The sequence below is a fragment of the Macrotis lagotis genome, chromosome 2 (assembly GCF_037893015.1).
Source record: "Macrotis lagotis isolate mMagLag1 chromosome 2, bilby.v1.9.chrom.fasta, whole genome shotgun sequence".
In the NCBI taxonomy this organism is placed as follows: domain Eukaryota; kingdom Metazoa; phylum Chordata; class Mammalia; order Peramelemorphia; family Peramelidae; genus Macrotis; species Macrotis lagotis.
In genome coordinates this window covers 263,894,702-263,907,027 of record NC_133659.1, presented here as the reverse complement: position 1 = coordinate 263,907,027, position 12,326 = coordinate 263,894,702, and the positions used below count along the sequence as shown (strand labels likewise).

At 40.7% G+C, this 12,326-nt stretch overlaps 2 protein-coding genes across 2 annotated transcripts; both read left to right on the top strand.

The window, feature by feature from the left end:
- Positions 1-4,926: 4,926 nt before the first annotated feature.
- LOC141511675 (putative E3 ubiquitin-protein ligase TRIML1) lies at positions 4,927-6,385 on the top strand. The gene has a single exon (XM_074220774.1). The coding sequence runs from the start codon at positions 4,927-4,929 to the stop codon at positions 6,319-6,321; it is 1,395 nt and encodes a 464-aa protein (XP_074076875.1). The 3' UTR covers positions 6,322-6,385.
- A 4,375-nt stretch (positions 6,386-10,760) lies between these two features.
- On the top strand, positions 10,761-11,408 carry LOC141512216 (E3 ubiquitin-protein ligase TRIM17-like). The gene has a single exon (XM_074221046.1). The coding sequence runs from the start codon at positions 10,761-10,763 to the stop codon at positions 11,406-11,408; it is 648 nt and encodes a 215-aa protein (XP_074077147.1).
- The last annotated feature ends 918 nt before the right edge of the window (positions 11,409-12,326 follow it).

Sequence of the window (12,326 nt, the reverse complement as noted above, 5' to 3'; positions counted from 1 at the left end):
GTGACCTTGGGCAAGTCACCTATGGGCAAGTCACTTAACTTGCAAAAACTAAAAAAAAAAAAGCCAGAGATCTTGAGTACAAATTGGCTCTGTTCCGAGAACCTGGAGAAGATGGAAGGCAGAGACAAGATGGGGGAATGGGGGAATAAAGGCAAGGACTCTTGCAAGTTCTCCCCCAACCCCTCCAAATACTTTAAATAATGACTCTAAACAAATTCTGGAGTGGCAGAATCCACAAAAAGTCTAAGTGAAACAATTTTCCAGTCCAAGACAGCTTGGAAGATCAGGGTTTATTACAGCCTGGGCCAAATGAGAGCTAAACAGCCCCAGCAATCCAGGAATAGATAGTGGAGTGACTGGGTCAGTGACTGCCATGGCAGTTTTCAGACCTCTCAGCAAAGGACAATTTGCAAGATGAGCAGAAAAGTCTACCATACTGCACACAGTTAAGAGTAAAGCACAAGGGGCGGCTAGGTGGCACAGTGGATAGAGAACTGGCCCTGGAGTCAGGAGTACCTGGATTCAAATCTGGTCTCAGACACTTAATAATTACCTAGGCGTGTGGCCTTGGGCAAGCCACTTAACCCCATTGCCTTGCAAAAAAAAAACCTAAAAAAAAAAAAGAGTGAAGCACAGTCCAACAAAGATCTCAGCAAAGCAGATTTGTTCCCAGTGGATCAGAAGGAGTCTTTGCAAACCACTGAATCATCAGAGGCAGCTGCTTCCGGAGCTCTCAGTCCACAAACAGTAAGGGGGTCAAACAGAGATGTTAGAGGTCTCTTTGCTATCACTGAGACAGGACTCTGTTGCTTTGCCCATACTCAGAACTTGGGTCCTAGTCTCAGGAATAGGAGCAGAAACAAAACTTACTGCCACAGTAGAGCAGAGGACCCTCCTAACAGTTGCAGGACAAAAAAAGAGTGCTTGTGGTCACCCACAGACCAGAGCACAGAACAGGTGAGTAGTCAAAACCTCCCCTTAAGATCATAAGAATTGGAAGAATTGAAACTTCAGATTCCTAGAAGTATCACTGAAAATAGTTCCAAAAAGCTTAAAAACTTAGGACACTGCACCATCTACCCTGGAAGCAGAACCCCTCCTTAACAAGGAGTTAAAATCAAGTCATGGTCTGGAGAAATGAGTAAATAACAAGTAAAAATAAATCTGGTCATAGCAAAGATCAAAATACACACTCAGAAGAAGATAACAAAATCAAAGTTTCTACATGCAAAGCCTCCAAGAAAAATATAAACTCAGGTCATAGAAGAGCTCAAAAGGGTTTTGAAAATGAAGTAAGGGAGGTAGAGGAACGATTGAGAAGAGAAATGAGAGCAATGTAGGGAAAATCATGGAAAGTGAGTGAAAGAGACTGAATACTGAAGAAAATATCATTTTTAAAATCAGATTGGGTCAAATGGAAAAAGAGGTTCAAAAGGCCAATGGAGAAGATGCCTTAAAACCAATCAAATGGAAAAGGAGATACAAAAGATCTCTGAAGAAAATAATTCCTTAAAATATAAAATTGAGCAAAGGAAAACTGATGACTTTGGGGAAAATCAAGAAACAACACACAAAACCAAAGGAATGAAATGTGAAATATCTCATTGGAAAAACAATTCAGCTACCAAATAGATCCAGGAGAGATAATTTTAAAATTATTGAACCTGAAAGCCAGGATCAAAAACAAAGAGTTTAGATATCATTTTTTAAGAAATTATCAAAGAAAATTGGCTAGATAGTTTAGAAGTAGAGGGTAAAATAGAAATTAAAAGAATTCATCAGTCACCTCCTGAGAGAGATCTCAAAATGAAAACTGACAAGAATTTTATAGTCAAATTTCAGACCCCCAGATCAAGGAGAAAATACTACATGGAACCACAGTCAAGATAACACAAGATTTTTTTTTAAGATAACACAAGAGAGTAGCTAGGTGGCATAGTGGATAAAGCACTGGCCCTGGAGTCAGGAGTACCTGGGTTCAAATACGGTCTCAGACACTTAATAATTACCTAGCTGTGTGGCCTTGGGCAAGTCACTTAATTCCATTGCCTTGCAAAAACCTAAAAAAAAAGATGGAGTTAATGAGTGACAAAGGAATGCACAGGGAGAAAGGGAAAGGAAAAGGTAGGTTAGGATTAGTTATTTCACATAAAACAGACGAGAAAAGGCTATTGCAGTGTAGTGGAAGAAGGGAGAGTTGAGGGGAACTGAGTGAGATTTATTTTCATCAGAATTGACTCAGAGAGGGAATAACATACAGATTCAATTGACTATAGAAATCTACCTTACTCCAGAGAAAAGTAGGAGAACAAAGAGATGGAAGAAACAAGGGGAGGTTGATAGAAAGGAAGGAAAAATGTGTCAGGTAATACTCAGGTGTGAAACAGTATTGAGGAGGGACAGAATGAAAGGAGAAAGAAAATAGAATAAATTGCAGTGGGGAATAGGATGGAGGGAAATATAGTTAGCAATAACAATTGTGGGAAAACATATTGAAATAAGTTTCTATGATAAAGACCTTATTTCTCAAGCATAGAGACCTAAGTCAAATTTATAAGACCCATTCCCCAAATGATAAATGCTCAAGAAATGAACACTTGGGGTGGCTAGGTGGCACAGTGGATAAAGCACCAGCCCTGGAGTCAGGAGTACCTGGGTTCAAAACCAGTCTCAGACACTTAATAATTACCTAGCTGTGTGGCCTTGGGCAAGCCACTTAACCCCATTTGCCTTGCAAAAACCTAAAAAAAAAAAAGAAAGAAAGAAATGAACAGTTTCAGATGAGGCTTTCAATGCTATCTATGGTCATATTTTTTAAAATGTCTTATTTCATTATTGATAAAAGAAATGAAAGTTATAACAAGTTCTGAGGTACTATTTAATAGTTATTGGATTGGCTAACAGGACACAAAGAGAAAATGACAAATGTTGGATAGGATGTTGGGAAAGTGAGACATTAATTCATTGTTAGAGGAGTTGTGAAATAAACAATTCTGTAGAACAATTTGTAACTATACCCAAAGAGCTATAAAACCATGCCTACCCTTTGACCTAGCAGTGCCACTCCCTGTTCTATATTCCAAAAGAAATGAAAAACAGGAAGGAAAAGGACCTATGTATAAGGATTTTCATAGCAGCTCTTTTCTAATGGAAAGAAACAAGAAATTAAGGGGATGCTCATCAGCTTGGGAATGGCTGAACAAATTGTGATATGTGAATATGATGAAAAGCTATTTTGATGTAAGAAATGATGAACACTTGCATTTAGGTGATGCAGTGAATGGAGTACCGGTCCTGGAGTCAGGAATAACTGAGTTCAAATCTGGCCTTAATAATTATCTACCTGTGTGGCCTTGGGCAAGCCACTTAATCCCATTGCCTTGCAAAAACCTAAAAAAAATATGATGAACATGATGCTCTTAATAAAAAAAGCTTACAAAAGAAGATGCAATGGTAACAACACTTTTGTAGGATAATCAGAAAAAAAAGAATAATCAGCTTTAATAACTTACCTTTTTCTTAGCAATGCTGTGACCCAAGACAACTCTGAAGGACTTTTGATAAAGAATATTATCCATCCCAGAGTCAGAGTTGAGGATGTCTCAATACAGATTGAAGCATACTTTTTTTTTAACTTTATTTTTCTTGAAATTTCTCTTTTTTTGTGAGGTAGGAACATTGTCTTTACTTTCACAACAAGACTATTATGGTAAGGTTTTACAGGACTACACATTTTTAACCTATAACAAATAACTTGCTATCTCAGTGATGGGGGGGGAATAGGGTGGAAAGAAGGGAGAGAATTCAGAAATCAAAGTTTTAAAATGAATTTTAAAATTTGAACATGTAAATGGGGAAAAATAAAACAAAGTTTACCAAAAACAAAAAATGGAGATGATTTGAATGCATTGGGAGACCCTGGTCACTTTAAGACTAAGGTCTTTCCCAGGTCTTAGTTTCTCTGAGACAACACATACTCAGTGATTTCAGGCTAGAAAAAAATTGAGGCAAAAGATGATCCATTTTTCATACTCAAAAAAATGAATCTGGGAAGGAAAGACTTACCGGATTTCTGGTCAAAACACAAATAATTGCTATTTACACTCACTCAGAGTCATCAAAACCCAAACAATGAGCAAGGGAGGCTTGGGCTGGGATTCATTACTGGGCAATCAGATAAGAGCCAGAGGGATTTAGGTTTAAAGGTATAGTCTAGTAGGTCCATTTGGATTCAGAGGGCCTTATCAAAATCTTGTTTTCCAGAGCTCTATGATGTTTGAAAACTAGATGAGACAAGAGTTGATTATCCAAGTTAAAAAAAAATGATAGGATAAATAATTAGGACAGAAAAAAAAATCTAGCCCTTCTTATGAAAACCTCAAAATTTATATTCCTTTGGACAGAGCACCTACATATAAAAGTATCATTCTTCAGTGATTGGTAGAAACTATTATTGTATATAATTGGAATACAAATAAAATATTTATATAATTAAAAAACAAAAAAGTGTATCATTCCTCATATGGATAAAGGAAGATGGAGGAAAATGAATATGAAAGGAGAAAGGAAAGAAACAGCCTTACAGACTTTTCTCTCTAAATAAGGTCTGTGCACATATCAGTTATGAAAATCCATTGAGCTAAAACATTCTATTTTCATAGCATTTCCAAACATAGGAACACTCTGATGAAACCTGTCCACCCCAACCAGTTCACCACTTGTGAACTCTGGGGCTGGATTGTAGATTAACAGGTTGAAGTTCAGAATTCCAGTCCAGGGGAATTCACACCTACAGGGGGAGGTACCAAAGGGGCGGGGCTACCTCCTATAAAAGCAGAGCATCCTACTGTTCAGAAGCATTATCTTGAGTAGAACTCAAGTCTCTTCATGTCAGTTGCTACAGAAAAGAAAGAATCAGAGAGAAGAATGGCTGCTGCTAGGGAGATCCTGCAAGAAATGCAGAAGGAAATCACCTGTGGCATCTGTCAGAGCTACTTCTCTCAGCCAGTCACCATGGGGTGTGGGCACAGCTTTTGCCAAGCATGCCTCTCCCAGAGCTGGAGAGTTGAAGCCACAGCTTTCTCTTGTCCTCAATGTAGGCAGGTGGCCCAGGTCAGAGAATTCACCACAGTTAATGAGTGCCTAGCCCAGCTGGCTGACCTGGGCAAACAGCTCAGCTGCCAACTTTTGCAGAGCACTGAAGGTCAGCACCAGTGTGCCACTCACAAGGAAGTGCTCAAGTTCTTTTGTGAAGAGGACCAGACCCTGCTCTGTGTGAGATGTCAACAGACCCCAGAGCATGAGGCTCACCAGCTGTCTCCCATAGACCAGGTTGCTCCCAGTTACAAGGAGAAGTTCCAGCACATTCAGAGTCACTTGGAGAAGCTGCTTGATGAAGCTGAGAAACTCCTTGCTGAGGAGAACCCTGGTGTGGATTGGGAATCCATGATCCAAGGAGAATACTTAACACTGCACAACTTTCTACTGGAGGAAGAATCCAGATGTCTTGACAGAATGAACCAGGAGAGGAGGGCAAGCCAGGACAGACTCTCTAGGCAGATGCAAAGCCTTCAGCTCCTCATGCTAGACCTGCAGGAAGCAGGCAGCCAACCTGATGTGGAGCTGCTGCAGGATACCAAGCAGCTGCTGGCAAGGAGTGAGTCGGTGTTGTCACAAAGGCCCGGGACTATCAGCTCAGAGCTGAGATCTTATCCCATCCCTGGCATGCTAGAGATCCTCCACAGATTCCGAGTGGACATCAGATTGGATCCCACATCAGCTGGTGCCTGGGCGACTGTTTCTGAGGATCTGAAGAGTGTGAAGGCTGCAGAGGGCTGGCAGGGGCACACCAACCATCCTGGGGGTGGTCACTTTGTCTTTGCTGATCAGTCCTTTGGCACTTCAGGCAACCACTGGTACTGGGAGGTGGATGTGACTCAGCTCCCTCAGTGGACCCTGGGGATCCATACCACAGGCTTGATGGACAGGAACGAGGAGGACTCTTCTGCTGTTCTGTTCCTGCTGAGCTGTGTCAAAAAGCATGAAGATTATTATTTACAAAGCTATCCAGAATCCCTGAACCACAGAGTGAAAGACCCTGTGCCCAGGATCGGTGTGTTTGTGGAATATTGCCCTGGCACTGTTATCTTTTACAATGTGCTCCAGCGTTCCCTCATTTATATGTTCTACCCTATACTCTTCACTGACCCCATAACCCCCATCTTTTGTCCCAGCCCCCCACTTCCAGGAACAGAGCCTGGTGCCATGACTCTCTGTCCAGTCGACTCTCACCTTTGTGCGTGCTGCTACTCAGCTCCCTGAGCATTTCTCTAGGGAAGGATTCTCCGACCTGATCCCACAGCTGCATGAGCATCACCTACATTCATGATGAACAACAGATGACATAGTCATCAACTAAATACTTACCTTCTACCTTCCAAGCTAATTTAAACTTTTTGTTCTTATCCCTCTGCAATTTCAGTAAAACCTCTTTGAAACAAAATAAAATAAATTTTATCTTTTATTGTACACATTTTGTTTTGCTTTCCATTTCTTTCAGTCCTGTTCAGCTTTCTATGACCCCTATTTGAGGTTTTGTTAATAAAGATGATGGAGGCAATTGCCATTGCCTTAGATGTGGAAACTGAGGCAAATAGTGTTAAATGACCTGTCCAGAGCCACAGTTATTAAATGTCTGAGGCTAGATGTGAAGTCAGGAAAATAAAGCTTCTTGACTCCAGGCAGAATATTTTATCTATTTCATACAACTAATTGCTCCCTTATGCAAATCAGAAAGAAAATATATTCATTTCAAAGGGATAATAAATTAGTTGGCAAATATTCCCAATGCTATATGATGTTAAATTTGTCTTACTCTCTGGAAGTATTCACAACCCAAACTGGGAAATCTCAGGTGGTTCATGAACTGAATATACATGGCCAACATGGATGGGTATGCCAATAGCCATTTAAGGGCAGTTAACTCTTGAGTGTTTTTGTCTCTTCCAGAGAGTGAGAGTCTGGGTAGGATGGTTTTCACCAAATATCAGAAGAAAGACTCTCTTTCATCTTCATTAATTTGATTTATTCTCTTTTTTTTGTCTTTTTTCTTTTGTGGGGAAGAGGGATTAAATGACATGTCCAAGGTCGCATAGTATAAATATCAAGTATCTAAGGATGGACTTGACTTAGGTCCTCCTGACTAAAGGATTAGTGTTCTATCCACTACACCATTAACTGATCTCACTTTTCATTTCTTCCTAGGATGAATCTTGTTAAAAGGGAATTATGATTTTCATATTGATCAGAATTATACGGATAGTGAAAGTAGTAATAATTTAGTTTCTAGAGAGCCTTTCCCCAAGAAACTCTGGCTTGAGTCAGAGAGAACAAAGCAGCCTGAAGTAATTCCTTAACCCTGAACTAGCCTTCTTTCTTTTCTGATCCTTATTTGTTAAGTGAAGTGAATCAGAAAACTGTAGAACCTATTCTGATTCCAAGATAAATAATAAAATACCCCCAAAACTAAACAATCAACCTAACCATTGTCACAGGGTTGGAAGACACTAGTATTACCCTACACAGGTGAATTTATCCTGAGGAAATCACTCAAGTCCCCAAAATGGTTGTCATGTGATCCACCTTCCTTCTCCCTTCCCACTATGATTCAGGTATCAATCTCTACTTTCCATGCTGCCTCTGATGCTTCAGTTATCATATGAGGATGAGTATGAAGATGTTGATGATAATATGGGCATTATTAGCTATTTGCTGATCAAAATAGCTGATAGGATAGGAGGGTCAATATTTCCCAGTTTTCCATTGGAATTGTATTTGGATGTCTTTCTCATATTTGTTGGGATTAGAAATAACCATGGAATATTTCAGAACGCTTGTACTGAACCTAGATGGGTGAATCAAGTCTCTTCAGATGCCTTTGATCTAAACTAAGGATTTTCCGTTAAGCTCCTGGGGGATCAGAGAGGTTAGATGACTTGACCATAGTCACATAGGCAGAAATTTGATCTCTTCTTCAGGATTCCAGATCCAACATTCTCACATTTAGGCTATATTGCCTCTCCAGAGAGATGAAGCACACAGGAACTTGGGCTCAAAGTTAGAGAGGCATTAGGTTCAAATCCCTTCTTGGATCGCATCTGGGTATTCTAATTTAGGAAAGTCATTTCACATTTCAGTGCCACAGAAAACTCAGAGACACCAAGCAAGAGTCTTGTCTTCTCAGCATTGTAATCCTAGCTAACATTTGCTTAGGGCTTTAAAGGTTTGCCAAGTACTTTTCATTTCTTACCTCATAGGATCTGGACCACAACCCAGTGAGAAAGATATTATTTCAATTCCCAATTCAAGGAAAAGGAAGAAGAGAAGGAGCATAGAGAATAAATGATTTGACCCAGGATCACTCAGATAGCAAATACTTGGGGCAATCTCTCCAACTTCAAGGTCATCACTCCATTCTCTGCACCAGATGAAAATGAATCATTATAACATCTGTGATCTATTACAACTGGACTGGATGCTCCCTGAGGTCACTTCCTCTGTGAAATTTTGACATTTTGTGGGTTGAGAAATAGAGGTGCCCCCTAGCACTTTCAGATGCAATCAAAGAAGTGTTGACATGAGAAATGGAGCAGCATTTTTTTCCACTTATTTTCCAGGTATATTTATTTCAGAGAAGACATTGAATGGATTAAGGGTAAGGTTGATAGGTTTCTGAGAATCAAAATTCTCAAACTTCTTGTTGATGTCAGCAGTTTATCTAACCAAAGCTTAGTTTCTTCTTCTTCTGTTAAATTGGACTGAGACCTTTTCATGCCATTGACCTCATAACATATTAAAGAAAAAAAATATATATATATATATATATATGAAGTCCTTTGGAAATCTTGCTTTATAGGTCTTCAAAACAATCAGAGTAAATAAGTCAATGACTTAATAAATAGGGGGCAGCTAAGTGGCACAGTGGATAAAGCACTGGCCCTGGAGTCAGGAATACCTGGGTTCAAATCCAGTCTCAGACACCTAATAATTACCTAGCTGTGTGGCCTTGGGCAAGCCACTTAACCCCATTTGCCTTGCAAAAAAAACCTAAAAAAATAAATGCAACAAATAGTAAAATCACAGAATTTCAGGGTGAGAAAAATATGTTACATTATTCTATTAATAATTAATTACCATTTTTGTGGTCCATCCTTTTTTCTTTCATTTCTGTCCAAATCAGGTTCCTGAAAAGTCACAGGGTGTTGTTTATCCTTCATTTCCAAAGAGAAGGTCCAGAAGTATGGCAAAAACATGGGGAAAGTGATCACCAAAGGATCCCAGCTCTGTCTCAATGGTCTACAAGTTCTGGCCAGGGCTTATGATTAACCCTTTGTATGTTCAACCTCCATCTTTGCTGTATATCCCTGACAGAAGGCCCTGACAGGGGGTGGCTAGGTGGCATAGTGGATAAAGCACCAGCCTTGGAGTCAGAAGTACCTAGGTTCAAATCCGGTCTCAGACACTTAATAATTACCTAGCCGTGTGGCCTTGGGCAAGCCACTTAACTCCATTGCCTTGCAAAAATCCTTAAAAAAAAAAAAAAAGGCCCTGACACAGTGTCCTATGGGAGAACATTGACACTACTGCCTTGGGAACACAGTGATCCAGAAACTTATTGGAACTGGAGAGAAAGAGAAAAACAAAACAAAAACAAATAAACCAAAAATAAATTAAAAAATGGCATCAGAAAAATGATATTTTGACTGGCAAATTAATTAGATTTAAGTAAGGCAAAACTATGTAAACTGACCAGTTTCACTCTCTTCTCCAGAACCATCTGGGGTCCAATAGCAATGCATAGGTCCTCCTATGGGTGAATGGAAATGCCACTGGATGTAGTGAGACACATTGGATTGTTGAAGCTAAGGTCTTTCCCAGGTCTCACTTTCTCAGAGGCAGCACCCATTCAGTGGTTTCATAGTGGGTAAAAACTGAGACAAAAGGTGGTCTACTTTGCCTATTCAAAACAGTAAATCTAGGAAGAAAGACCTTTAGGATTTTGGGCTAAAACACAAATAATTGCTGTTAATACTCACTCAAAACACAAACAAATGAGCAAGGGAGGCTTGGGCTGGGATTTCTTCTTGGCCAGTCAGTGAATGCCAGAATGATTTGGGTTGAAAGATATTATTCAAATTAGTCTTTGAATTTAAAGGGCTTTATCAAAGTCTGATTTTTCAGAACTCAATACAAAAAATTATAAAAGAAAACTATTGTCCAAATTTTTAAAAAGATAGAATAAAGAAGACAGACTAGACAATCTAGCACCCAAATCCCAAACTCTCTTGTGAGGCTTTTATATTCCTTTGGACAAAGGCCTCATGTTTAAGAATATCATCTTTCATATGAAAAAAGGAGAAAAAGAATATAGATCAGTGCAGGTATGACTCTTCTTTCTACTGAGGGTCTATGAGCACATCCATTGAGCTAAACCTCCATGTTTTCATAACAATGCCCCTTACAGACCCAGGAAATACAGCTTGGGGAAAACTGTTCATCCCAACGAGGAGTCACCGGACTTGTGAACTCTGGGGCTGGGCTGTTGCAATGTTTAACAGGTTGAAGAGCAGGATTCCAGATCTGGGGAATTCAAACCAAAAGGGAAGGGCTACTTCCAATAAAAGCAGAGCATCCTCCTATTCAGAGGTACAGCCCTGAGAGGAATTCAGGTCTCTTCATCTCAGTTCCAGTTGGAGAAAAGAATGGCTGCTGCTAGGGAGACTCTGCAAGAAATGCAGAAGGAAATCACCTGTGACATCTGTAGGAGCTACTTCTCTCAGCCAGTCACCATGGGGTGTGGACTCAGCTTTTGCCAAGTATGTCTCTCCCAGAGCTGGAGAGTTGAAGCCACAGCTTTCTCTTGTTCTCAATGTGGGCAGGTGGCTCAGGTCAGAGAATTCCCCACAGTTAATGACCATCCAACACAGCTGGCTGACCTAGACAGACATCTCAGCTGCCAACTTTTGCAGAGCACTGAAGGTCAACACCAATGTGCCATTCACAAGGAAGTGCTCAAGTTCTTTTGTGAAGAGGACCAGACCCTGCTCTGTGTGAGATGTCAACAGACCCCAGCACATGGGGCTCACCTGCTGTCTTCCATAGACCAGGTTGTTCCCAGTTACAAAGAGAAGTTCCACCACATTCAGAGTTCCCTGGGGAAGCATTTTGAAGAAGTTGAGAAACCTCTTAATCAGTCCCCTGTTAGGGATTGGGAATCCAAGATCACAAGAGAATTCAGTGAGAGATGGAAATTCCTGCTGGAGGATGAGAAATCACAATGTCTTGAAAGGCTGGAGCTAGAGCAGAGGACAAGCCAAGACAGATTCTCCCTCCATAGACCAGGGAGCTAGAAACCAGTTGGCCAGTCCAGCACTCCCAGGGGCAGAATAACCATGAGGACCAGGCCCCTAGGGAAGAGGGATGGCAGAAGCAAGAGGAGGGGGAGGAGGATTATTTCCTTCAGCACCTACAATTGGAGGAAGAAGAGGAGGGAGAAGAGGAGACTGAAGGGTAAGAAGAGCAGCTGCAGACTTCAGACCCCCCAGGATGAGACCCAAGGAGAGGAGACTCTCCTCTCTAAGGAAAAATCATTTTCGGGGTGACTAGGTGGTACAGTGGATAGAGCACCAGCCCTGGAGTCAGGAGTCCCTGAGTTCAAATCCAGCTCAAAAACTAATTACCTAGCTATGTGGCCTTGGGCAAACCACTTAACCCCATTGCCTTGGAAAAAACCTAAAAACAAAAACAAAACTCATTTTCCCTTGCTCCCAGAGAATTGCCAGTTCTAAAAGAGCAGCCAAATGGAGAAAAGCCCCAAAAGAAATATCAGGAGAAGCTCCAGAAGTATGGCAAGAACATGGGAAAGTGATCACCAAAGGATCCCAGTTCTGTCTCAATGGTCTGCAAGTTCTGGCCAGGGCTTATGATTCACCCTTTGCATCTTCAACCCCCATCTTTGCTCTATATCCCTGACAGAAGGCCCTGACAAAGTGTGGGAGAACTGTGGGAGAACATTGACACTGCTGCCTTGGGAACACAATGATCCAGAAATTTATTGGAACTGGAGAGAAAGAGGGAAAAAAAAACAAAAAATAAAAACATAAAAAAAAATTGTCTTTTCTTGGGGAGGCTGATGAGAGGTGTTCATTAACCAATCCCTTCCTTGCTCTCTTGTGCTTTTCTTCTTTGGACTGTCCTGCCATCAATAGAACCCCGGTCAAAGGGAAGCATGAGCATTGAAGTATAGGGTCAATAGGATGAGTTGAGGT

Bases quoted from the DNA above. Each gene is read 5' to 3' on its own strand.
- LOC141512216 (XM_074221046.1), top strand. From the start codon at position 10,761: ATGGCTGCTGCTAGGGAGACTCTGCAAGAAATGCAGAAGGAAATCACC.
- LOC141511675 (XM_074220774.1), top strand. From the start codon at position 4,927: ATGGCTGCTGCTAGGGAGATCCTGCAAGAAATGCAGAAGGAAATCACC.